General features: G+C 43.8%; 1 protein-coding gene across 1 annotated transcript; it reads left to right on the top strand.

The window, feature by feature from the left end:
- Positions 1–23,053, top strand: LRRN4 (leucine rich repeat neuronal 4). Its single transcript, XM_068233435.1, has 4 exons — positions 1–640; positions 6,312–6,516; positions 12,725–12,859; positions 21,895–23,053. Exons 1-4 carry the CDS (start codon positions 4–6, stop codon positions 23,051–23,053), a joined length of 2,136 nt encoding a protein of 711 aa, XP_068089536.1. The 5' UTR covers positions 1–3.
- Positions 23,054–25,144: the final 2,091 nt, after the last annotated feature.

The following is a 25,144-nucleotide window of genomic DNA, read 5'->3' as shown; positions in this document are numbered from 1 at the left end:
ATAATGTTCCTCTTGTCACTGTTTGTGAGTTTGATTGGGCTATTGGCTGCTCAGCTCTCCCCTACAGAGAAAACTGTGACTGTCTCTAAAGGTTCATCAGAGTCAGAGGACATTACTGACGCCATCTGCAGAGGAGGATGCAACAACTACACATGTAATCTAAGCAACCAAAATCTCAAGGAGTTTCCTGTATGCTTACCCAGCACTGTAGAGCGTTTGGATCTGAACTTCAACAGCTTAACAGTCATTCAGGATCAGGACGTGGTTGACTTTTCCAACCTGAAAACCTTATTACTAGCACACAACCAACTGACGGAAATCCTCTGGGAGAGTAATGTCTTTGGACAGCTGGAGATTCTGGACCTCAGCAATAATCAGTTATCAGTTGCCCCAAAGTGCATTATGTTAAAGAGAGTCAAGTGGTTGTCACTTGCAGGAAATCCAATCTCGCACATTCCTCCGTTTGCATTCACATGTTTCCCAAACCTGGTTTATCTCAATGTGTCTTCCACATTGATTGGGAGCAATTCATCAGGAGACATTGAAGACTCTGCATTTGCGCTAAATTCCACCCTGACCCAGGAGGATTCATTAACATCCCTTGAGGTTTTGGATCTAAGTGATACCTATCTTAGAAGTGGTGAGTCTAGCCATGAGTCTTATTAGCATTTTATATATTTCATGAAAGAGAATAATTCCAAGCTAATAGCTACCAAAAAATACTCCATGCAGCTTTTATAAACAGTAGTGTTGGATTTTGGTAGCAGAGTCTATGACACCCCTTGCAGGTGCAATGTGCAACTTTATTAATGAGTTCACCACCAAGGGGTCTTTACCCTTATGGGCCAGAGCAATTTTCACCATAGAGCGCTCCATTCATTCGCCAATAACTTTATTATTACTTATCACAACAAAATGATCTATACCTTTAGGCTCTTTGTGGGCGATATTTTGATTTCATTAATAATTGTATTTTCTCTGCATTTTTTAGGGAAAAACAAAACAAAAATAAAAACATACGTTATTTCTCCAATTCATTCCCCTATAGTTTTAAAATAAGCAATGCTACTATAAATAGAACGAACCCCTTTTTATTTGTTTGTTAGTCTCAGCTTTAAGTTAGTCTCGCAACATTTAAATTATGTTCCTAGTACAATGTATGGCGATAATATATTATTTGGAAATAAAAGTGTATTTTTTTTGTTTTGGGTTTTTTTGTATGTAGTCAACAATTACAAGCCCTTATTTACTAAAATAACAGTAATATACCCTCAAAATAACAGTAATATACCCTCATGTTTTGCATATAAAAAAGCCCCTAAGGTAACTATAATTTACCATATGTGTGTGTGTATGTTATTTTATTTTTTGGCCACTAGATGCCCCCACACTTTCCTGTAGACTGAACAGTACACAGGCAGTAGTGTAAACCTGTGTGTTTACTTTTGGCTTGTGAATGACCAGGGGCATCTCATTGATGCCGGATGATGATTCACTACCTGGACTCTGATCGGTGAATGGATCACTACTCTTCCATGGTTGGAGTATCTCGGCCCCTGAGACAGTAAGTGAAGTCCTGCTGGGCGTAGATATACTGTCTGAAAAACAGTAACTAGATAAAGTCCACAAAATCATTTATCTAAAGCAGTGTTTCTCAAACCTGTCCACGTGACTCCCTAACAGTACATGTTTTGCAGGCAACCTCACCTATACACAGGTGGGGTAATTAGTGTTTCAGCTAGGTGGATTCCATGTAGCTGATACACCAGCCTTTCTCAACCTTTTTACCTTGGAGGAACCCTGTAAATAACTTTTGGATCTTAAGGAACCCCTGCAAACAATGTTTTGGTCTTGGGGAACCCCTACATTTATTTTTTTAGGAGGCATGGTCTTTAAGTAGGTTAGGCTGTTAATTTCACTATCTCCTATTACACTGCCACTCATTATACTGTCTCCTGACCCCCCAATTTACTGCTTCGTGTTACAGTACCACCTATTATAGTGTGCTCTATTATACTTCCCCCACGATGGGGTAAAATGCCAAGGAACCCCTGCAGAGTCCTCAAGAAACCCTGGTTGAGAAAGCCTGTGATACACTAATTACCCCACCTGTGCATAAGTGAGGTTGCCTGCAAAACATGCACCATTGCAAAGTCATGAGGACAGGTTTGAGAAACATTGACCTAGAGAGTTAGCTGTCACATTTTGGACATAGTCATAGGCTATGATTAAAGGATACCCAAGGTGACATGTGACATGATTGGATAGACATGGGTATGTACAGTGCCAGGCACACAAATAACAATGTTGTGTTTCTTTTATTCTTTCTCTGCCTGAAAGAGTTACATATCATGTATGTAAGTGGCTGACTCAGTCCTGACTCAGACAGGAAGTGACTACAGTGTGACCCTCACTGATAAGAAATTCCAACTATAAAACACGTTCCTAGCAGAAAATGGCTTCTGAAAGCAGGAAAGAGATAAAAAGGAACAATAGTTCCTAGATTTTAGCTCTAGCATACTTCAATGAAGGTGTCACTGAGCAAAAACAATAAAACAGTTAACCACTTGCCGACCGCACGCTTATACCGTGCGTCGGCAAAGTGGCAGCTGCAGGACCAGCGACGCAGTACTGCGTCGCCAGCTGCAGGCTGATTAATTAGGAAGCAGCCGCTCGCGCGAGCGGCTGCTTCCTGTCAAATCACGGCGGGGGGCTCCGTGAATAGCCTGCGGGCCGCCGATGGCGGCTCGCAGGCTAAATGTAAACACAAGCGGAAATAATCCACTTTGTTTACATTGTACGGCGCTGCTGCGCAGCAGCGCCGTAAGGCAGATCGGCGATCCCCGGCCAATCAGCGGCCGGGGATCGCCGCCATGTGACAGGGGACGTCCCGTCACTGGCTGCAAAGGACAGATAGCGTCCTGTGCAGCCTCGATCGCCGGGGGGGCCAGTTAGGAGAGGGAGGGGGAGGATTTCGCCGCGGAGGGGGGCTTTGAGGTGCCCCCCCCCCGCAACACCCAGGCAGGCAGGAGAGATCAGACCCCCCCCTGCACATCATCCCCATAGGGGGGAAAAAAGGGGGGCAATCTGATCTCTCTGCCTGCAACCTGATCTGTGCTGGGGGCTGCACAGCCCACCCAGCACAGATCACTCAAAACAGCGCTGGTCCTTAAGGGGGGTTAAAGGGTGGGTCATCAAGTGGTTAAAGCTTAAAAAGTAAATTTTAACATAAAATAAAACTGTGGAATATCTTAAAAAGTCATTTTTAGGAGAAGTAAGATGGATACAATAGTTTATTTCATTTTCGCCTCGGGTGTCCTTTAATAAGGACCATGTCAGCAAAATATGCACTTTTGGATTGTAATAAAGTAGTGCTTTTAGGCATCATATGGATTATCCTCTTTTTGACTTTGTTGCCTCGGATAATCATACCTGTTATTCTACACTGCCTAGGAAAGAGGGTAGAGCAGTATGTTCTATTGTTCTGTCTTTTTTTTCACACCCCTGTCAGCTTGCTGATACTTTGCTGTGGAGAATTTGTGGTGTGCACGTTGGGCCTAGATGGGTACGTGTCACAGACTATCATTTTCAACCATTGATGGTGGTGTGGTGTCCAAATTAACCTGACTTTCATATTTGTTTGTAGGGAGAGGCAGTTGGCAGTATAGGTAGAGAGGGGCTCAGGCCTGATACTGACCTCCCTTAGTATGTGCATGTTCATTGCTCTACCCAGTTACTTCCATCTACCACACTTCTTTAAAAGACAACTGAAGTGAGAGGGATACGGAGGCTGCCATATCTATTTCCTTTTAAACAATACCAGTTGCCTGGCAGCCCTGCTCATCTATTTGGCTGCAGTAGTGTCTGAATAAAACCAGAAGCAAGCATGCAGCCGATCTTGTCAGATCTGATCTGCATATTTATTTAGTATGTATATAGCGCCAACATGTTACGCAGCATTGTCACTAACTGTCCCTCAGAGTGGCTCACAATCTAGTCCCTACCAAAGTCATATGTCTATGCATGTATCGTGTAGTGCATGTATCATGGTCTAGGGCCAATTTTTTAGGGGGAAGTCAATTAACTTATCTGTATGTTTTTGGGGTTCTGGAGGAAACCAGAGTGCCCAGAGGAAACCCACACAGACACAGGCAGAACATACAAACTCTGCGCAGATGTTGACCTGGCTGGGATTCGGACCCAGTGCTGCAAAGAGAGAGCGCTAACCACTACGCCACCGTGCTGCCCATATATGCCTGTATATGTCCGTATATGCATATGCTTGATCAGGGTCTATGGCTAAAAGTATTAGAGGCAGAGGATCAGCATGGTAGTCAGCCAAATAGTATTGCTTAAAATACGGTGACCATACGTCCCGCTTTACCCGGGACGCGTCCCGCCTTCGGGGGGCGCTGTCCCAGGCTGCATGAGGTCCCGGGAAACGTCCCGCTCTTAGCAGCGGGACGTCCCGGCCTCGGGACTCTGGCCCCCGTACAATGAACTAGCCGCAGCGTCTACTAGCCCCAGCCTGCAATGTTCTCCTCCGGCAGGCACAGGCAGAGCAGAGCTAGGGGAAGATGGCGTCCGGAGGCGGAGCCCTGTATTGGAGACTATTTGTCTCCAGTACAGGGCTCCGCCTCCGGACGCCATCTTGCCGTAGCCCTGCTCTGCCTGTGAGAGGCTGAGCGGGAGATTGAAGATCGTCCAGGCCAGGGGGAGCTGCACACACCAGAGGCCGGCTGCGTGAGGGGACGTCTTCTGCCAGGTGAGTAAATGCTTTTTCTTGCAGGTGAAGTGTTTGCCCACATTGTGTTTATCTTGTACTGACATGTTTGGCCGCAGTGCGTTTATCTTGTACTGACATGTTTGCCCGCAGTGCGTTTATCTTGTACTGACATGTTTGCCCGCAGTGCGTTTATCTTGTACTGACATGTTTGTCCGCAGTGCGTTTATCTTGTACTGACATGTTTGCCCGCAGTGCGTTTATCTTGTACTGACATGTTTGCCCGCAGTGCGTTTATCTTGTACTGACATGTTTGCCCGCAGTGCGTTTATCTTGTACTGACATGTTTGCCCGCAGTGCGTTTATCTTGTACTGACATGTTTGCCCGCAGTGCGTTTATCTTGTACTGACATGTTTGCCCGCAGTGCGTTTATCTTGTACTGACATGTTTGCCCGCAGTGCGTTTATCTTGTACTGACATGTTTGCCCGCAGTGCGTTTATCTTGTACTGACATGTTTGCCCGCAGTGCGTTTATCTTGTACTGACTTGTTTGCCCGCAGTGCGTTTATCTTGTACTGACATGTTTGCCCGCAGTGCGTTTATCTTGTACTGACATGTTTGCCCGCAGTGCGTTTATCTTGTACTGACATGTTTGCCCGCAGTGCGTTTATCTTGTACTGACATGTTTGCCCGCAGTGCGTTTATCTTGTACTGACATGTTTGCCCGCAGTGCGTTTATCTTGTACTGACATGTTTGCCCGCAGTGCATTTATCTTGTACTGACATGTTTGCCCGCAGTGCGTTTATCTTGTACTGACATGTTTGCCCGCAGTGCGTTTATCTTGTACTGACATGTTTGCCCGCAATGCGATTATTTTGTGCTGAAATGTTGCCCGCAATGTGTTTATTTTGTGCTGAAATGTTGCCCATTGCGTTTATTTTGTGGTGTCTGGGGTAACTGTTGCTGCATTTATTATTTAATGGTCATAGTTGGCTGTGTTTGCTGCTTTGGGGTTATGGCATACTATTAAATAGCATCACACAGTTTCTGCACACCTATGATGTGAATCCACGTTTGACCACATCACGGCGTAAACACTGCTTTCTTATGCCTCGCTGTTGCATCATTCTGTTATCTCCGCCCATAGAATGTCATGACCACTCCCATTTTTCGTGCGCGCTGCAGACACCAAATTTTTCGGCGCGCACCCCCTATTTTTCGGCGCCCCCCTCCCCCCCCAATTCCCCCCGTCCCAGGTTGAGCCTAAATCTGGTCACTCTACTTAAAAGTAAATAAATATGGCCGACGCCACATCCCTCTCGCTTCAGTTGTCCTTTAAGACATTAGGTGCATCTATAGGATCTATATGTAGACATATTTTGTCTTGAGGAGGTTGTGTGGTGGCTGGAAGGGCAGGGCAGAGTAAGGCACACAAATATGACATCATCACATGCCAGCATTTTCAAGCCCAGCACCAAGAAGGCCTTTGATTAGATCACTGTAAGCATTATACCTGCATCCATGCCATCATAATGTGATAAGTTGAGCTCTCCTTTAAAAAAAATGTCATTCTTTTTCCATTACAGTGGATGCAGCATGGAACAAAGATTTACCAAACCTGCAGCAACTTCACATCAACAAGATGAGGAATATGGAACATCTGGAAGGTGACCCGATCAAATGGTTTCCACATATGGAAGTTCTGAATTGTGCTGACTCGCTGGAGCTCACTTATGTCAAAGTGGAGATATTTAAAAATGCTAGAAAGCTCAAATATCTTAATTTTCAGAAGTAAGTCTTTAAAGCAACACTCCTCTTCCATGTGTTGTTCCCTGTTTACAGCCTCCTCTTCAATATGCAGCAACGTCTCTTGAACTCTCTTCCATGTCCAGTTGCCCCTTTAGGCAGCAGCTGCCCAAGGCCCAGGCCTCTGTGGCCTTCCCAAAAATCCAGCCCTAGATACTTACCTTAGTAGTTGGAAGACCGTGGATGGTCCAGAGGCTTTTTAAATCCTCATATAACCCACAATTTCAGTGCAGGGTCTCTCTTCATCTTCTGGCTGCACTCCCACTAGTAAAACATGTGTTACCTAGGTATCTGTATGACAGTAGTGTATATGCCGGTGTATGGTTTAAATTTGCCTTCCTGGTAATTTTACCAGCATTTCATGAACGAGCGCCAAAGAGTGTTAATTCATGACACACGGTAGATAAGGGTCCATATTTAACATGTTTGCCTACGTTTTCTCCTAGACCAAGGAGATAATTTTTAATCTTCTCTGAATATACCTTTTCAGTACTTGCCAACTGAATCATGAGTTAAGACAGATAAGGAGTAATAAATGGTTAGTGAATAAATAAGGTGAGATAATGAATGAGCTCAAGATTAAAGCTAACGTGAAGTGAAAATAAACTTATAATAATAATTGATTGCATGTGTTTTACTAATGATAAATAGAACATTAATATATATTTTATTTTCAGTTTAATTGCTTTATTTTTAAAGGGAAGGTCCAGGAAGACTAAAAATAAAAAATTCACTTACCTGGGGCTTCCTCCAGCCCCTGGCAGCCGTCCTGTGCCCTCGCCGCAGCTCCGGTGGCTTCCGGTCCCCTCTGGTGCAGATGCCAACTTCGCCAGGTGGACATCACACTTGCGCTCCAGCGTGGTGGCTCACGGAGTCACACTGACGTCATCCGGACTCTACTGCACCAGCGCAGAACTACTGCGCCTGCTCAGTACAGTCCGGCTGATGTCAGTGCGACACGTTGGAGCGCAGGTAGGCCTTCTGTACCGGAGAGGACCTCGAGTCACCAGCGGGGAGCATAGCTGCGGCAAGGGCGCAGGACGGCTGTAAGGGGCTGGAGGAAGCCCCAGGTAGGTGATTTTTTTATTTTTAGTCTTCCTGGACGTGTCCTTTAAGAGCACATTCTTAACAGCAGCCATGAAAGTCTGTTGTAAAATATGCAATAGATTCTTGGCAGATTCAATTAGGGGTGGAATCTGCTGGGAATTGAATGGGAAAATCAATGTGTGTACAGTCTGCTTAAAATCTTATCAGCAGGATTTTCTCAGCCAGATAAAGCAGTTTTGCCTTCTAATTACTTCTTAGGAAACAGACTGGATTTCCCAAGCTGTTCCACTGGCTTATTTGTATGGATAACAATTCTGCTTTCTAAAGGGCCCTTTTCCACTAGTGCGGAATATGCAGAGTGTCCACGCATGCGAGACGGACGGGGAAACGCAGTCAGTCAATAGGCTTGCCACCTGAATCACATGCCGGTGCGATTCAGACGACAGGCTGCAGTTTACTGCATCATGCAACCAAATCCCTATGCATGGCATGGCTATAGCAATTTAGCTATGCCATGCACAGGAGCTGCGTTTGATTCGGAAATGGATGCGGCACTCCATTGGGTATAGGCTCTAACACTTGCCTCCAGTAAAACAGGAAAGGACTGCAGACAATGGCCTCAATTTACTAAGCTCATCTCCTGTCTTCAATAATCTTTCTGAGCTGTTTCTAGTGTTATCACCGTGGTGATAAGGCATCATGTAGTATTCACTAAACAATTTACCTCAGGCAAACCTAAAGTTAACATTCTGTCTTTAAGTTAAGGAGAGGTTTCTAAAGTTAACATTTCAAACCCCGATGTAACTACAGAATTCTAAAGTTAAAGAGAACTCGAGGCGGTTCCTTGGGGGGCAGATGGGACGCAGAGGCATGTTCTCTGCCTCATGACATGGCTCTGTGTCCCCACACAGCAGCTCTCTGCCCCCCCCCCCCCCCCTATTGCCGCGCTATAGCCCTGAGATTAGCGACAATATTTGTCGTTATCTCGGAAGTGAACATAGGATAGAGGGATTCCCTGTTTAAAACGGCTGGCCTCCCTGTACGCTGTGAATAGGAGAATTAATCTCTCATTCCAGCGCCGTGACCCAGAGGTCACGAAAATGAAAGTGGGCCATTGCGGCCCACAGGAGCAGCAGAGCGCTGCGTTTTTTGCGCCTACCTGATCTGCTCAGCACCCCGGTTTAGGTAGCCTACTTTTTTAAAAATCTATTAGCCCACCTTGGGCTCTGTTTAGAGACAAGCTGTTATTAGTTCACAGAGAGGGATGCAAGTGTAACGTGTGTGAAAAGTTATCACCTGGCCTGAGCTGTCGTTAAGTGGAATGTTATTACAGACTGCAATGTAAAGTGAAGCAATCTGAGCTGTCTGCATAATTTTTTACTAATTTATGCAGAAGGAGACTGTATAGAGAGAAATATACACAGCAGGCATACAGAGAGAGGGGAGAGAGAGACATCAGGCATACAGTGGGTTGCAAAAGTATTCGGCCCCCTTGAAGTTTTCCACATTTTGTCACATTACTGCCACAAACATGCATCAATTTTATTGGAATTCCACGTGAAAGACCAACACAAAGTGGTGTACACGTGAGAAGTGGAACAAAAATCATACATGATTCCAAACATTTTTTACAAATAAATAACTGCAAAGTGGGGTGTGCGTAATTATTCAGCCCCTGAGTCAATACTTTGTAGAACCACCTTTTGCTGCAATTACAGCTGCCAGTCTTTTAGGGTATGTCTCTTTTAAACCATTCCATTGTTGCCCTGGCTTTATGTTTAGGGTTGTTGTCCTGATGGAAGGTGAACCTCCGCCCCAGTCTCAAGTCTTTTGCAGACTCCAAAAGGTTTTCTTCCAAGTTTGCCCTGTATTTGGCTCCATCCATCTTCCCATCAACTCTGACCAGCTTCCCTGTCCCTGCTGAAGAGATGCACCCCCGAGCATGATGCTGCCAGCACCATATTTGACAGTGGGGATGGTGTGTTCAGAGTGATGTGCAGTGTTAGTTTTCCGCCACACATAGCGTTTTGCATTTTGGCCAAAAACTTCCATTTTGGTCTCATCTGACCACAGAACCTTCTTCCACATGGTTGCTGTGTCCCTCACATGGCTTGTGGCAAACTGCAAACGGGACTTCTTATGCTTTCTTTAAACAATGCCTTTCTTCTTGACACTCTCTTCCATAAAGGCCAACTTTGTACAGTGCATGACTAATAGTTGTCCTATGGACAGAGTCTCCCACCTGAGCTGTAGATCCCTGCAGCTCGTCCAGAGTCACCACGCGCCTCTTGACTGCATTTCTGATCAGCGCTCTCCTTGTTCGGCCTGTGTGTTTAGGTGGATGGCCTTGTCTTGGTAGGTTTACAGTTATGCCATACTCCTTTCATTTCTGAATGATCGCTTGAACAGTGCTCCGTGGGATGTTCAAGGCTTTGGAAATCTTTTTGTAGCCTAAGCCTGCTTTAAATTTCTCAATAACTTGATCCCTGACCTGTCTGGTGTGTTCTTTGGACTTCACGGTGTTGTTGCTCCCAATATTCTCTTAGACAATCTCTGAGGCCCTCACAGAGCAGCTGTATTTGTACTGACATTAGATTACACACAGGTGCACTCTATTTAGTCATTAGCACTCATCAGGCAATGTCTACAGGCAACTGACTGCACTCAGATCAAAGGGGGTTGAATAATTATGCACACACCACTTTGCAGTTATTTATTTGTAAAAAACATGTTTGGAATCATGTATGATTGTCGTTCCACTTCTCATGTGTACACCACTTTGTGTTGGTCAATAATGTGGAATTCCAATAAAACTGATTTATGTTTGTGGCAGTAATATGACAAAATGTGGAAAACTTCAAGGGGGCCGAATACTTTTGCAACCCACTGTATATATACACAGCAATACAAACACACACAGAAATTCACACACACAACGGCACACACAACACACACACACCTAGCTGCTCTCTTTTCTACCCTGGCTGTCTACACAGGCTAGCTGTAATCATCCTGGCACAGGAGACAGCAGGAGGGGTGGAGCTACATCCTTTGTGTATTTGCTCCTCCCCTCTCTATCTATTGCTTGTGAAAATAACTACAGAGGTGATAACTTAAAGGAGTCATCAGGCTAAGTACAGTAAAAGGAGTGGTACTTACCGGGGGCTTCCTCCAGCTCCAAGCTCCCAGGATGTCCCTCACCGCAGTTCTCCCCACAGCCGTTTGCCGGAGCTCCGACACGGAACACCGGCGATGACGTCAGAGCGACCTAGAGGTCGCTCTGTACTGCGCCTGCGCGATCGGCGCTGTCAATCACCGCCACGTGGGCCGGAGCGGACTGTGCAGGCGCAGTAGTTCTGCGTCTGTGCAGTCCGCTCCGGCCCACGTGTCGGTGATTGACAGCGCCGATCGCGCAGGCGCAGTACAGAGCGACCCCCAGGTCGCTTTGACGTCATCGCCGGGGACCGGGTCGGAGCTCCGGCGAACGACTGTGGGGAGAACTGCGGCGAGGGACATCCTGGGAGCTTGGAGCTGGAGGAAGCCCCCAGTAAGTACCACTCCTTTTACTGTACTTAACAGGAAAAAAACAAAGGATCCTTGCGCTCCTCTTTCAGAAACTGCAGACACACTCTTTCACATATACAAATCTTCTTAGCTCCTCAGTGCAATGCCATGTGCAGCTCCATAAACTGGGCAAAAGACAATTCTAAAAAGAAAAAGATGGAGCGCACAATGGTGCATTACCCAAGGTGGGCTTTTATTCGCAAAAGAATATTGGTACTTACAAGATAGGAATAAAAACAACGCTTTCTCAGCGGTACAGCCACCGCTTCAACCTATGGACGATTCAGCAGCGGCGCGCTGTGGCCAATAGCGCGATCTCCGGTGGAGTTGGGAGCGCCGTCTCTCCCGGCGCTCCCAACTCCACCGGAGATCGCGCTATTGGCCACAGCGCGCCGCTGCTGAATCGTCCATAGGTTGAAGCGGTGGCTGTACCGCTGAGAAAGCGTTGTTTTTATTCCTATCTTGTAAGTACCAATATTCTTTTGCGAATAAAAGCCCACCTTGGGTAATGCACCATTGTGCGCTCCATCTTTTTCTTTTTAGAATTGTCTTTTACTGTACTTAGCCTGATGACTCCTTTAAGGAATGGAGTGATAAGACAACACTCTCACTGTAAAAAACTTATCGCTACAAGAAGGCAAGTTTCTTGCCTTCTTGAATTCAAGAATTCACCAAAGAATTCAAGAATTTACTAAAGAAGGCAAGCTTCTTTAGTGGATTAACACTGAAAATACTGATCGATGTGTAGTGGTATGTTTTCACTTGCCTTATTATCACCAGCATGATCTTAGTGAATTGAGGCCAATATCTTAGTAGGACTAGTGCTATATGTGCCTGTGTTTATCTCATCATGTGGGATTGTCGCTATAAAAATCAAATTTCAACAGCCACTGGTCTGAGACTATTAAGTGATAAAGATACTAATGCTGCATTCAAAACTTTTTCTGCTGTTATGGTTTGGAGTTAGCACATACCTTAGGAGCACTGGCCCTTTAATTGCCATTGCCAAACAGTTTCATGCTGGCAGGTCTTTTTATCTATAAGATGTTCCTCCTCTTCCCTTTATTTCCCCCTACTTCTAATGACACAAGACAGCGCACTTCCTAGTATAGACCTCAGTGGGAGTGTCTGAAGACTCTGGGAAGAGGGCGGGTAACGAATACACAATTAGCAAGCAATGAAGGAAATTATGTCAGGTGGTCAAAGTTAACCAAGATGGAAACAGCCTAGAATAGGATTCTTTGCTTTTCCTTTATAAAATTCACAGGAATTATAATGTGGACAGTGCAATACATCTGTGGGATGCAAATACTTCTGAGTTTATGCAAATGTATGTAAATTTTTATGCAAACATGAGCAGCTTGAAAATGGACCAATCAATTAATTTAAACCTGGGTGTGACTTGATTGCTATATGCATATATTTGCATAAAAATTACATACTTTTGCATAAACTCAGAAGTATTTGCATATCATTGTTCATCCCTTTTTAAAACCAAAAAAAGCACTTTTCAATTTGTCTCTTATTAATAATATTTAAGTAACACTTTGTGACTCTGTTCATTTATTTTCCCTTTATGTAGTTGCAGGTTGACTTCCTTCCCTCATCAGAAAATGGCATCTAGTTCTGTAACCATTGATCTCAGTGGAAACCCATTATTCTGCACCTGTGAACTCAGCTGGCTGTTTAGTAACCCTGCATTCATAAAGCTGGACAGGTACGGATAAAAGGGAAAGATACTCCGCAAATACTTTTCATGCATACTTATAGCATCTTGGAACTTGCAGAATCCTTTCAGCAGTTAAAGTATTCCCAACCCCATTTATAAATAAAATGATTTGAATGCTTTTATATTAGCTGTGCTGTGACCAGTGGCGTATCTAGGGAATCTGACATCTGATGATTTACAGACAACCCCCCAAACAACCAATTTTTATGTTAGGGTTGGCAGGTTGGGGCACTGAGCATGTGGCTCAGAGCTGGATTAAGATGTAATGGGGCCCTAGGCAAGGTAGTAGATCTGGGCCCCCCCTTTGTGGACCTTTTGGTAAGCTGAAGTGGAGAGAGGTCAGAGAAGGTGGCAGGTGGGCCCCCTGACAACCACTAGGCCCAAGGCACCTGGCTAGGATGCCTGGAGGATGATCCTGCTCTGTTGTGGCCAAACCCGGATTTACATCACTGGAGCCTCTAGGCACAAATGTCCTGGCACCCTAGACTTCACCCTCCATGAACCTACAAACCCCCACCAAACCAAGTGTGCTGTTGTCCCAGCTGTCACTTCTCCCTTACTTCCCTTGCCCGTCATAGGTAGCTACAGGTCCTTCTTAGTAGTAGCCAGAGGTACCCTTAGTATTAAGTTGCCCCTAAGTGAAGGGACATCTCGTCACTGGAATGCCAAGAGCTGGGTGAGTGACCTCTCATTTACTCTCTGCTCAGGACTCTGCATAGGGAAGGAGGGAGGGAGGCACTTGGGGAGGGGAGTGAGCCGCCATTCCATCATCAGGTGCCTGTAGGCACGTGCCTACAGTGCCTCATGGTAAATCCCGCCCTGGTTGTGGCTGCAAATTTGGGGGGATTTTGGGGAAAAGGAGTCCTTTAGGATGTTGACGGAGCTACCTGCAAGAGATGTCAGTGCTATATAAATACACAATAATAATATGGTAGGACATTAGACTATAACTATATACGATGAGATTGTGAGCCCCTCTGAGGACAGTCAGTGACATACCAAAGAGGGGGATGCATAGGAGGCGGCGGGGGGGGGGGGGGGGGGGTTAAAGAGGTAGAGAGGTAGAGGCACAAGACAGAGAGCCTGGTGGGAGAGGAGAAATGGCAGGAAGACCTCTCACCAATACTGCAGACATTACCAGTGCTGTTTGTCAGAGACATGCTGTTAAAAGGAGCCACTAAAATTTGAAAATAAGAAAGAGTTTTTGGGGAAGACAACAAGGTGGGAGGGGGAGCTGGGAAAAGAGATAAGATTACCTGCAATCAAGCTAATCTAAATTTCCTGGAGCTTGCTTCTCTGCTTACTACAGACGTCGACTGTCAGCACCTCTATCACTGGCTTCTGCAACAGCAGACTGCCCTGCATTATTGATTAATTACTCTGATCAGAATAAATATTCAATAGCAGTGGTGCTCAGCAAGATTTTGGATATCCGAACTACAGGTCCGTACACACGCCGGACTGGAGGCAACGACGGGTCCGTTGTCACCTCCCGCTGGGTGGGCGTTCCAGCGACAGTCCGGCGTGTGTACAGTCTGTCGGCGGACTGATACGGCTGTTTCTGAGCGATCCGCCAGGCGGATTTTAAGCAATTTTCAGGTCACTTCCGGTTTTCTATCCGGATATCCGAATCCGGACGGATACTGGGTTCGGATATCCGAGTTTACTCGGATACCAAAAAGTTTGGATTCGGATATCTGATTCAGATCCGGATATCTGAGTATCCGAATCAATTCGGATTTTAAAAAGGGGTATCCAAGCACCCCTGTCTAATAGTCCAGGGCACTCTGGTATTACAGCAGCCGGTGCACATGGCTAGTAATCTCTTCTGAAACTTATGAAGCACTAAACACATCCTGCCACCTCTCCCTGCTAATGTCCCAGCTGCAGCACAGCAATAATTCTCTCTGCTCACCCTGCTGCTGTACACATTCACTCACTGCAGACTGCATGTAGAGAGCAAGGGGACACACTGCCCATGTCAGATTTCTACTACCTACTGTAAGTGACAGCAACATAGAAGAAAAGTAATTTATGGCTCATTTTACTCTGGAAGAAATGTAGTTCTTATTTGTATGTGTTTTACATTTTAAGATTTTCGCAACAGTTCCTCTTTAACCACTTGCCGACCGCGCACTCATACAGCGCGTCGGCAAAGTGGCAGCAGCAGGACCAGCGACGCAGTTCTGCGCCGCCGGCCGTAGGATAATTAATCAATTCTCGGCGGGGGAATTGGGTGAGGGTGACAGGTGTGAGAGAGGCAGGGAGGGCAGCGGCAGCCAGCGGTAATGTGTCTATATAGATGCACTCTCAGCTATACTTAGTATAGCTGAGAACAAAAAGCATCTTTAAATTTTAGCTCCAATGGTCCCCATTGGTTCCTTAACAGACCAATGGGGATCAGGAGGATCCCCATTGGTCGATAAGGAACCAATGGGGAGCCTTGGAGCCAAAATTTAAAGATGTTTTTTGTTCTCAGCTATACTAAGTATAGCTGAGAGTGCATCTATATAGACACATTACCGCTGGCTGCCGCTGCCCTCCCTGCCTCTCTCACACCTGTCACCCTCACCCATGCTGGCACCCATGGGTGCATTGGGTGCCAGCATGGGTGAGGGTGACAGGTGTGAGAGAGGCAGGGAGGGCAGCGGGAGCTAGCGCTAATGCGTCTGTATAGACGCACTCTCAGCTATACTTAGTATAGCTGAGAGCAGTGCGGCGGAGGCGGCGTGTGTGGCGTCGGGGCGGCGGAGATCTTCAATCAAGATGTATCAGAAGATCGCAAGATAGAGGATACTGTCGTGGGACCTGATTGGCGTGGGATTTTTTTCTTAAAGGTACAGGTACGTATTTGTGGTTAATTTAGAACATTAAAGGACTTTTCTCGTGGTTGTGTTTTTATTTCATTTAACCCTTTGTGGAAATGGGTAAGGGATACTTTATACCCCTATACTCATTTCTCCTGAGAGGGGGGGTGGGCATCTGGGGGTCCCCTTCTTAAAGGGGACTCCCAGATGCCACCATGAACCCCCCCCCAGGGAGTCGTCGCCCTCCGCCTCCACCTGGGGCAAGGGAGGCGGGGAAGAGCCACTTGTCCATGGATTGGACAAGGGGCTCCGGGGGGGAGGGGGAGGCTTGGCCGCCCCTCCCCCCCCGAAGCCCCTCCATACCATGGACCATGCGGGCTGGTATAGCTCAGGGTGCGAAGCCCCAGTCGGCCGGGGCTCTGCATTCTGGCTATCCCAGCCGGCATGGGAGACAAGGGGTTACAGAGGCTCGGGAGGGGGGACCCCACGTCATCTTTTTCAAAAAATTCCCACACTCTGAACATAACCCAAAAATTTAAATTTAAAAAAATAAATAAATAAAATGTTTCAATTTATTTTAAAATATTGTTTCCCAGTATCTTTTTAACATATCCTGCAAATTTGGTGTTGCTAGGATTTAAGGGGACTTTGCTATTAACTGCTAAAGTCGGCGGGAATTGTTTCCGCTGCGGAAATGTCAGTACGTAATTTAAATAGATACATTTTCCTCTTTGAAGATTTAAAATCGATTTTCTCAAAAACTATAAGGTCTTTTTGAAAAAAAATTTTTTTTCCTCTTGTTCACAATTTTCTTCTTAACATTCCCTGCAAATTTGGTGTTTTTAGCTTTTAAGGGGGCTTTGCTATTAAACATTAAAGCCGGCGGGCAGATATTTTCCAAACTGCAGCAAAGCAGGGGTTAAAACGATAAATATCGTTCAGGCAGAACAAAAAAAAAGTTTTAAAACGATAAATTTCATTCAAAAGGTCTGCACTATTTTAACCTTTAAAACGATAAATATCGTTTTAAACATATATCGGGCAGAAGGGGGCGCCATTATTTTGCCGGCGCCATTTTTCACTAGACGCACACAGCACTACAGCGCGTAGTGTGAGCACAGTGGTCAGTTGCATAATGCACGCATTAAAATGTGTGTGAACTAGTTGGTGGGTCCATAGTACCCTCCACTATATATGTTTTATTGTTTTCTACAGTGTTTGATTTCATCTCTTTGTAAGTACCTTACACTGTTATTTGGCTTTCTTTACTATCCACTGTTAGATGAGCATAGTTAGCTATTTTCTTGGCATATTGTTTGGTGAATTTTCTATGCTCACAAAAAAGAGATTCTTTTGAACACTAAAATGTGTGTGAACTGCAATACAAATTCTGCATGCAGCGAGTTAGAATAGCTCGATCCATTAAAACGCAGTACTGTGAACAGGCCCATAGAATTGTATGGCCAGTGAGTTGAACTGCAAAATTATTCTGCAACGCAACTATGTCCAATCTCCATTGCAGCTCACAGTCATTAAAACGCATTATGATGCATGCGTTATGCAACTGACCACTGAGAACCTAGCCTCACTCTTTATTTCTTACCGATCGTGTCTTAGTGAATTAATGCCCCTGTAGAGAATGGCACATTGGTTAAATTTACTTACTTCAATGGTAATCTCTGCCGTGCCACTGCTTAAATATGTTGTGCTTTCATTTGTTTACCCTACCGCCTAAATTGGTATAAATAAATACGTAAATCAATCTTTAAGGCTGGGTTCACAGTGCTCAGTTGCGTTGCAGAAAAATTCTGCATGTCAACTTACTGCCCATGCACATCTATGGGGCTGTTCACAGTAATGGAACGTGTTATTCTAACTTGCTGCATACAGGCGGCTTTGCATTAAAGTCTATGGCCAGTCTCAGTTGCAGTTCACACACATTTTAACACGTACCTTATGCAACTGACCACTGTGAATGTAGCCTAAATCATATAACATTTTGTAAAAGGTCACTATCATTGTATTGCAGTCCAGGGCTCGCTGTGGTGTTGTCCACACAATAAAACACTTTATGTACAATAGAAATAAAAAGTATGTGAACCCTTTGGAATTCTATGGATTTCTGCACAAATTGGTCATAAAATGTGATCTGATCTTTAGCTAAGTCACAACAATAGACAATCACAGTCTGCTTAAACTAATACCCCAAAAATAATTAAATGTTTCCATGTTTTTATTGAACACACCATGTAAACATTCACAGGGCAGGTGGAAAACGAATGTGAACCCCTAGACTAATGACATCTCCAAGAGCTAATTGGATTGAAGTGTTAGCCAACTGGAGTCAAATCAATGATATGAGATTAGAGGTGTTGGTTAGAGCTGCCCTGCCCTATAAAAAACACACACCAGTTTTGGGTTTGCTTTTCCCAAGAAGCATTGCCTGATGTGAATGACGCCTTGCACAAAAGAGCTCTCAGAAGACCTATGATTAAGAATTGTTTTCTTGCATGAAGCTGGAAAGGGTTATAAAAGTATATTCAACAGCCTTGCTGTTCATCAGTCTACAGCAAGACAAATTGTCTATAAATGGAGAAAGTGCAGCACTGCTACTAATCTCCCTAGGAGTGGTCGTCTTGTACAGATGACTGCAAGAGTACAGCGCAGAATGCTCAATGAGGTGAAGAAGAATCCTAGAGTGTCAGCTAAAGACTTACAAAAGTTCTGTTGCTTTGTGTGGACTGTTGAGAGAGGAGTGATGGACCTCTCATCCCAGTAGGACTCCCCGCTATCTAGACAGACACCTGAGGCCGGCTGACACCTGGTTCACTCCTCCTTGCACACTAACAGAGGCTCACCAGATAGATGCCACCTCGCTGTTCAGGTGGGTCTCACGTTTGATCTTGTGAATCACCTTGGCGCCTCAGCAGTAGGGTATTGTACCGTGTTAGCCATCAGTAAAAGCAAGAAGTTTTAAATCAGGATGATTATTGGCTATTTATGGGTGCCTCAGTGATCCACAACAACTCCACAATCCAGTAAAAAAAAGTAGTACTGTAATCTTCAATAAAACATCTAAAATGGCATGGCATAATCTGCTTTAAAATTAAGTCACATCCATGCTTCTGTGCCAATGTCCTACTTACAAGCTCCCAGAGCATTTAGTGTACCATAAGCGATGCTCTCAGGGCCCTGGATTGCTGCAGCTTCTCTGTGTATAGCGGCGTCCCGCCATCTCAGCTGTCCCATGTTCCCCGAGGGTCTCCCTGTACTCACCGCTGTTGCCTTCCTGATTAGCAATGTGACGTGATGACGTCAGGCATATTGGCTCCACCCTACATGTTTTGTCATCAACCTGACTCATCAGGGGCTAGCACTGCCAGTACGCTAGTGACTATTTAAACACTCCCTTATAGTTACTTACTTGTTTTCCTCTTCAGTCTCTGTACACCTGTTTCAGTTCTGGCCTCTCAAATATTCTTTCATCATCACAACATAGTGGAAATGTTTCACATGACCATTGTGCCAATAGTGAACAAGTAGGGAAGCTGGAATTTGGGGCAGCCAAACAATGAGTGAAGAAAACACAGAAAAGCCAAAGAGGTACTTTTGAAACTTCCTCAACCCATTATCTGAGACCATTCTTACTGGAGGGTAAAAATGTCAGGGACCTCCTGCAATGTCCTCAAGGAACCTTGGGGTTCCAGGCAGTGGCGTAAGTAAGGAGTTTGGGGCCCCAGTGTGAGTATTACATGGGACCCCACACGCAATATTAATATGGAGCCCCAAAACCTACCAAGGACAACTGTAGTGTCAGAGAGGTGTATTTAGGGTAAGAAAACTGTGTGTTAAGGCTTACCACTGTGCAATGCACCTATAGAGGTGTTCATTACCAGCATAGCACCAATGAAAACGCTAATAAGATGTATGAAGGGCCCCTAGTGGGCCCCTCTGGTCCAGGGGCCCCGATGCGATCGCTACCTCTGCACCCTCTATTGCTACGCCACCGGTTCCAGGAAACCTTGGCTGAGAATGCCTGGATTAGATCAGGGACAATGATGACAGTGTCAGAGAAATTACAATTTTCAGATATAAACACAAGAACGTTGAGCGGTTTCCAAATTAAAAGAATACAATGTATTTTGCACATATGTGGAGATATTATTAGACCAAAAGTAGTCTATAATATAATATCTGATGAGCTGTCAGTGGAACCTTTAATTTATACAAAACAAAAAGTGGTCAGTAACATGACATCATACAATGTAACAACTGAAGTCCAATCATGAGCTGTATATCCGAATCCGGGATTAGGAAGGTAAACTGTCATGTAGAGTTGTCCTTTTCCTTTGATCTTTGATGTGTTTGTCTTCAGACTCGACGGACTGTTTGTCTGGCAGATATCATTGAGGAAAATGTAAGCATGTACTGTACATATATGAGACAATGAAGCTGGTGCAGGACATACACAACAGAATGTTTAGTCTTCTCTTACTATACAATGTAGTTATGCGCAAAGTCTATACAACAGATACCTATGAGAATGTGAACAAACGATTACAAAGAGACCAACCTTTCCCTGTTATACATTGGCATTGCTATTATTTGTAAGGTCTCACAACAAGTAAGAGAATGGACATAAACAATTACTAAGAGTCCAATCTGAGCAACCGTGTTTTGTGAGGGATGAATATGATTTACCTTTTACTTATAAACTGATCTTGTTGAGTTCAATACAATATACTTCCTAATACCGTCTTTCCCCGAAAATAAGACAATGCCTTATATTAATTTTTGCACCAAAATATGTGCTAGGGCTTATTTACAGGGGATGTCTTATATTTCTATGAACACATGTTCCTGTGCTGTGTCGTCCTGACCTCTGTGACACCTATTTCTCTGCTGGATCCACCTCTTGTGTGCCACTTTTTCCCCTTTGTACCTTTAGTGTCCCCTCTGTACCTGTGTCCTCCTCTATCCCCTGTCTTCCTGTGTCCCGTGTCTACTTGCCCACAAGCCCTCAAGACTATGGGCTCCAGTAATAACACAAGTTTCCATATTTTTACCCCTTACTGCTGCTAGGGCTTACTTTCGGGGTAGTGCTTATATTTAGAGTATGCTCAAAATTCCTACTAGGGCTTACTTTCAGGGGATGTCTTAATTTCGGGGAAAGAGGGTATCCACTGATGATATTGTTGAACTGTTTAACAGTAAAATAGCTCAAATCGCTTGAATCTATCTGAGGGTCAAACAGTGACATTGACCATTTCATTTATTCTATGCAACCTTAATTATAAACATTATTTAATTCAGTGCTTTATGTTAGGGTAATATGAACAACAGCCATATATACATAAATAAAATGAACATAATATTAATGTCCTGAAATATTATTGCACAACAGCTTTCATACTGACACAGTAATGGTCCACTTTAAAGGGAATGTCCAAGCAAAATAAAAAAATGAGTTTCACTTACCTGGGGCTTCTACCAGCCCCATGCAGCCATCCTGTGCCCTCGTAGTCACTCACTGCTGCTCCAGTCCCCTGCTGGCAGCTTGCCGACCTTGGAGGTCGGCAGGCCGCATTGCGTACATTTTTACGCATTCCCGATAGTGCAGGAACATTAGTACATACAATTTTACGCATTAGTGGTTCAATGCGTAAAAATGTACGCATTGAACCAGTAATGCGTAAAAATGTATGTGTTAATGTTCCTGCAGTGGTGAAAATGCGTATGAATGTACGCAATGCGGCCTGCCGACCTCCGAGGTCGGCAAGCTGCCAGCGGGGGACTGGAGTAGCAGTGAGTGACTAGGAGGGCACAGGATGGCTGCATGGGGCTGGTAGAAGCCCCAGGCAAGTGAAACTTATTTTTTTTATTTTGCTTGAACCTTCCCTTTAAAAGCAAATACTTTTAATTTAAGGAAGTCCAGGTTTGCTGGGTCATTGATGATTTCCCTACTGGAGATTCTGGGAGACCTCAAAAAGTGTCCTTGTAAATAAGACCCTATATCTTCTTGCTTCTTCTCACACAAAAACTACAGCGAGAAGAGAGAGAAAGCCACCCCAAACAAGCTTCCAGTAGTTGATAGATATCTGCAGCTCTAAGCAGGTTCCATGAGGCTGTCTGGAAATGGCATGTGATGCTGAAAAATATTTGGGTACGTTTTCTTCAAACATGTCTAACATGAATTTCTATTGTTTTATAATTTAGAATACGTGAAACGTTTTGCATCCCACCACATGGAGACTCACCAACATATACCTTATGGTCTTTCATTGAGAACACATGCCCAATGTTGCACAAAGACGAAGCTTCAGAAAACAAAACACAAGATTACAACTTGCAAACAACCACCAGCCTAGATGCGGACGCTGTAAATGGATCACAAAGGCTACTGATGACAACCACATCAAGACAACAGGAAAGTGGACAACATGCACATCCCGTAGACACGGTTACTGTTTTTAAGACAACAGTTTCTGATCCAGTTACTAAAGCCACCAAAAGTTCTGTTATTCAAGAAACAACCACACTTTTTACAGGAAACGGTTTCACGAATGACAGTACAATGTCTACTACTGGGGTTGGTGAACTTTCAGCTAAGTACACAATAACATCTACAATGGTAACCGCTAAAAGGTTCACAGATCCAGCAAGTACAATACAAGCTGGTTCTGGTCAACCCATAACAGATGACACCTCTAATGAGGAACAATCTAGTATTCATCCGGACTACTCAGATGACAAGGACAGGAATCAACAAACGATAGTTCCCAGCAAAATGCCAGCTTGTGACTACGATGGTTGTAGACACCTACAGATACCTTGCGCTGAGCTTCAGCTGCTGAAACCATGCTTGTGTCCTGGTCTTTCAATGGAGGATGTGGTCCCAGATCCACCTTATTTAGGTGGCATATCTGAGATAACGGACACATCGGCACAGGTTCATTGGTGTTCACCAAATTCCGTAGTGGAGACATACCAGATTGTGTATCAGCCTGAAGATGGACAGATCAAGACTGTTAACAATATATATGTTACAATGAGACAACATACTCTCTACGGCTTGTCGCCACACACAACCTATAAGGTATGCGTAGTAGCCTACAACAAGAAAGGGAAAAGTGAGGCAGAAAATAGTCATTCAAAGATTAATCCTTGTGGAGAGTTCAAAACTAATCCAAGCTACATTATGATACTTGCCCTATTATGTGGTTTGGGTGGTATATTACTAGTGATTATTGGTGTCCTGGCAGTATGTCTATATAAGACATGCAAAGGAAACATGGTTAATCAATATGATACCCATCTAGTGTCCTATAAGAACCCTGCATTTGAATATCATTTGACAATTCCATCTTATCACTAAAGGATACATTTCAAAACTGTGCTCAGTGTATGTGCCAGCTCACAAATTCTTAAAAGTGTACCCGAGGTAAAATGATGAGATTAACATATGTATGCACAATGCAAAACATATTAATAACCAGGCTGTTGTACTTGTTTATTTTTCTGCCTGAAAGAGTTAATTTTCAGGCATGCAAGTGACCGCTTCTGTCTTGTTAGTACCTTGCCAGTGCTATAAGTATACATAATGATAAGGAAATTACAGCCATAAAAGTTTTCCTGGCAGAATATGTAGGTAGAAAAAACAAAGTTTTGTAAAAGTAATACTTTTGAATGGCTCATTGATATAGTTAAAGAGACACTGAAGCGAAAAAAAAAATGCTGATATTATGATTTGTATGTGTAGCACAGCTAAGATATAAAACATTAAAGAGAATCTGTATTGTTAAAATCGCACAAAAGTAAACATACCAGTGCGTTAGGGGACATCTCCTATTACCCTCTGTCACAATTTCGCCGCTCCTCGCCGCATTAAAAGTGGTTAAAAACAGTTTTAAAAAGTTTGTTTATAAACAAACAAAATGGCCACCAAAACAGGAAGTAGGTTGATGTACAGTATGTCCACACATAGAAAAATACATCCATACACAAGCAGGCTGTATACAGCCTTCCTTTGGAATCTCAAGAGATCATTTGTGTGTTTCTTTCCCCCTGCAGCTATCTTCCACTGAAGTGTCAGGCTGTTTCTTACTGCAGAGTGCAGACAGCTCTGCCCTTATGTAATTCATCAGTATGTGAAAGCCCAGCCAGCTCAGAGGAGGATTTATCCAGCTTGTAAAAGATAATAGAGCAGAGAGAAGCTACACTAATCTAAATAACACACAGGCAGTGTGCAGAGAGGGGCCTGGAGGGGGGAGATGCATCACAGAACCACAACACTGAAGAACTTGGCAGCCTTCCAGACACAGGCCGACAAGTCTGACAAGAGAGAGATAAGTTGATTTATTACAGAGACTGTGATAGCAGAAAGTGCTGCAGTAAGCCAGAACACATTAGAATAGCTTTTGGAACTTGTAGGATGATAAAAAACAGGATGCAATTTTTGATACGGAGTCTCTTTAAGATCAGATACATCAGTGTAATTGTTTGCAGTACAGGAAGAGTTGAGAAACTCCAGTTGTTATCTCTATGCAAACAAGCCATTAAGCTCTCCGACTAAGTTAGTCTTGGAGAGGGCTGTTATCTGACTTTTATTATCTCAACTGTTCCTGGACTATTTACTTTTCCTCTGCTAGAGGAGAGGTCATTACTTCACAGACTGCTCTGAAAGACTCATTTTGAATGCTGAGTGTTGTGTAATCTGCACATATTATAGAATGATGCAATGTTAGAAAAAACACTATATACCTGAAAATAAAAGTATGAGAATATTTTCTTTGCTGCTAATCTTCTAATAATTATTCATAGTACACAACCAATTCGCTATATATTTTTTTTTCGCTTCAGTGTCTCTTTAAATGATACACGCTTTCTGGGATCTAGTCCCCTTCTTCAGGCACATTTCCAGATGTTTGCTGAAGTAAAACACTGATGCAGGTAAATAGTAAACCTTGCTATTACTACTATTTACCTGCATCAGTGTTTTACTTCAGGTAACATCTGGAAATATACCTGAAGAAGGGGACTAGATCCCAGAAAGCTTACATAATTAAAGTATATCAGTTAGCCATTAAAATGTATTACATTTACAAATATAAACATTATACAAATATAAACATTTAAATATATTAACATTAAAAACTTTGTTTTTTCTAACTACATAATTTGCTTGGCTAACACGGTACAGAAACTTTTTTTTGCTACTATCACCTGGCAGAATACAACTTCTGAGAGTAGAGGGAGATAAAAAAAAATGTCCATATTTCATGTATTTTAACTATGGGACAGTTAATGTATTGTAACTATGGTACTCTTAATAGGCTGCCATTGAGAAGAGACAAAAAATGTCCTTTTTAGGAGGAGGAGGATATATACAATTGTTTATCTTGATTATCTCATCAGTTTATTTTCACCTCGGGTTCACTTTAAAGGATAATTATGGATGCATGAAAAA

This window comes from Hyperolius riggenbachi, chromosome 4 (genome assembly GCF_040937935.1).
Source record: "Hyperolius riggenbachi isolate aHypRig1 chromosome 4, aHypRig1.pri, whole genome shotgun sequence".
NCBI classification, from domain to species: domain Eukaryota; kingdom Metazoa; phylum Chordata; class Amphibia; order Anura; family Hyperoliidae; genus Hyperolius; species Hyperolius riggenbachi.
Note: the sequence above shows the minus strand (reverse complement) of the source record. Positions and strands in the feature narration are given on the sequence as shown.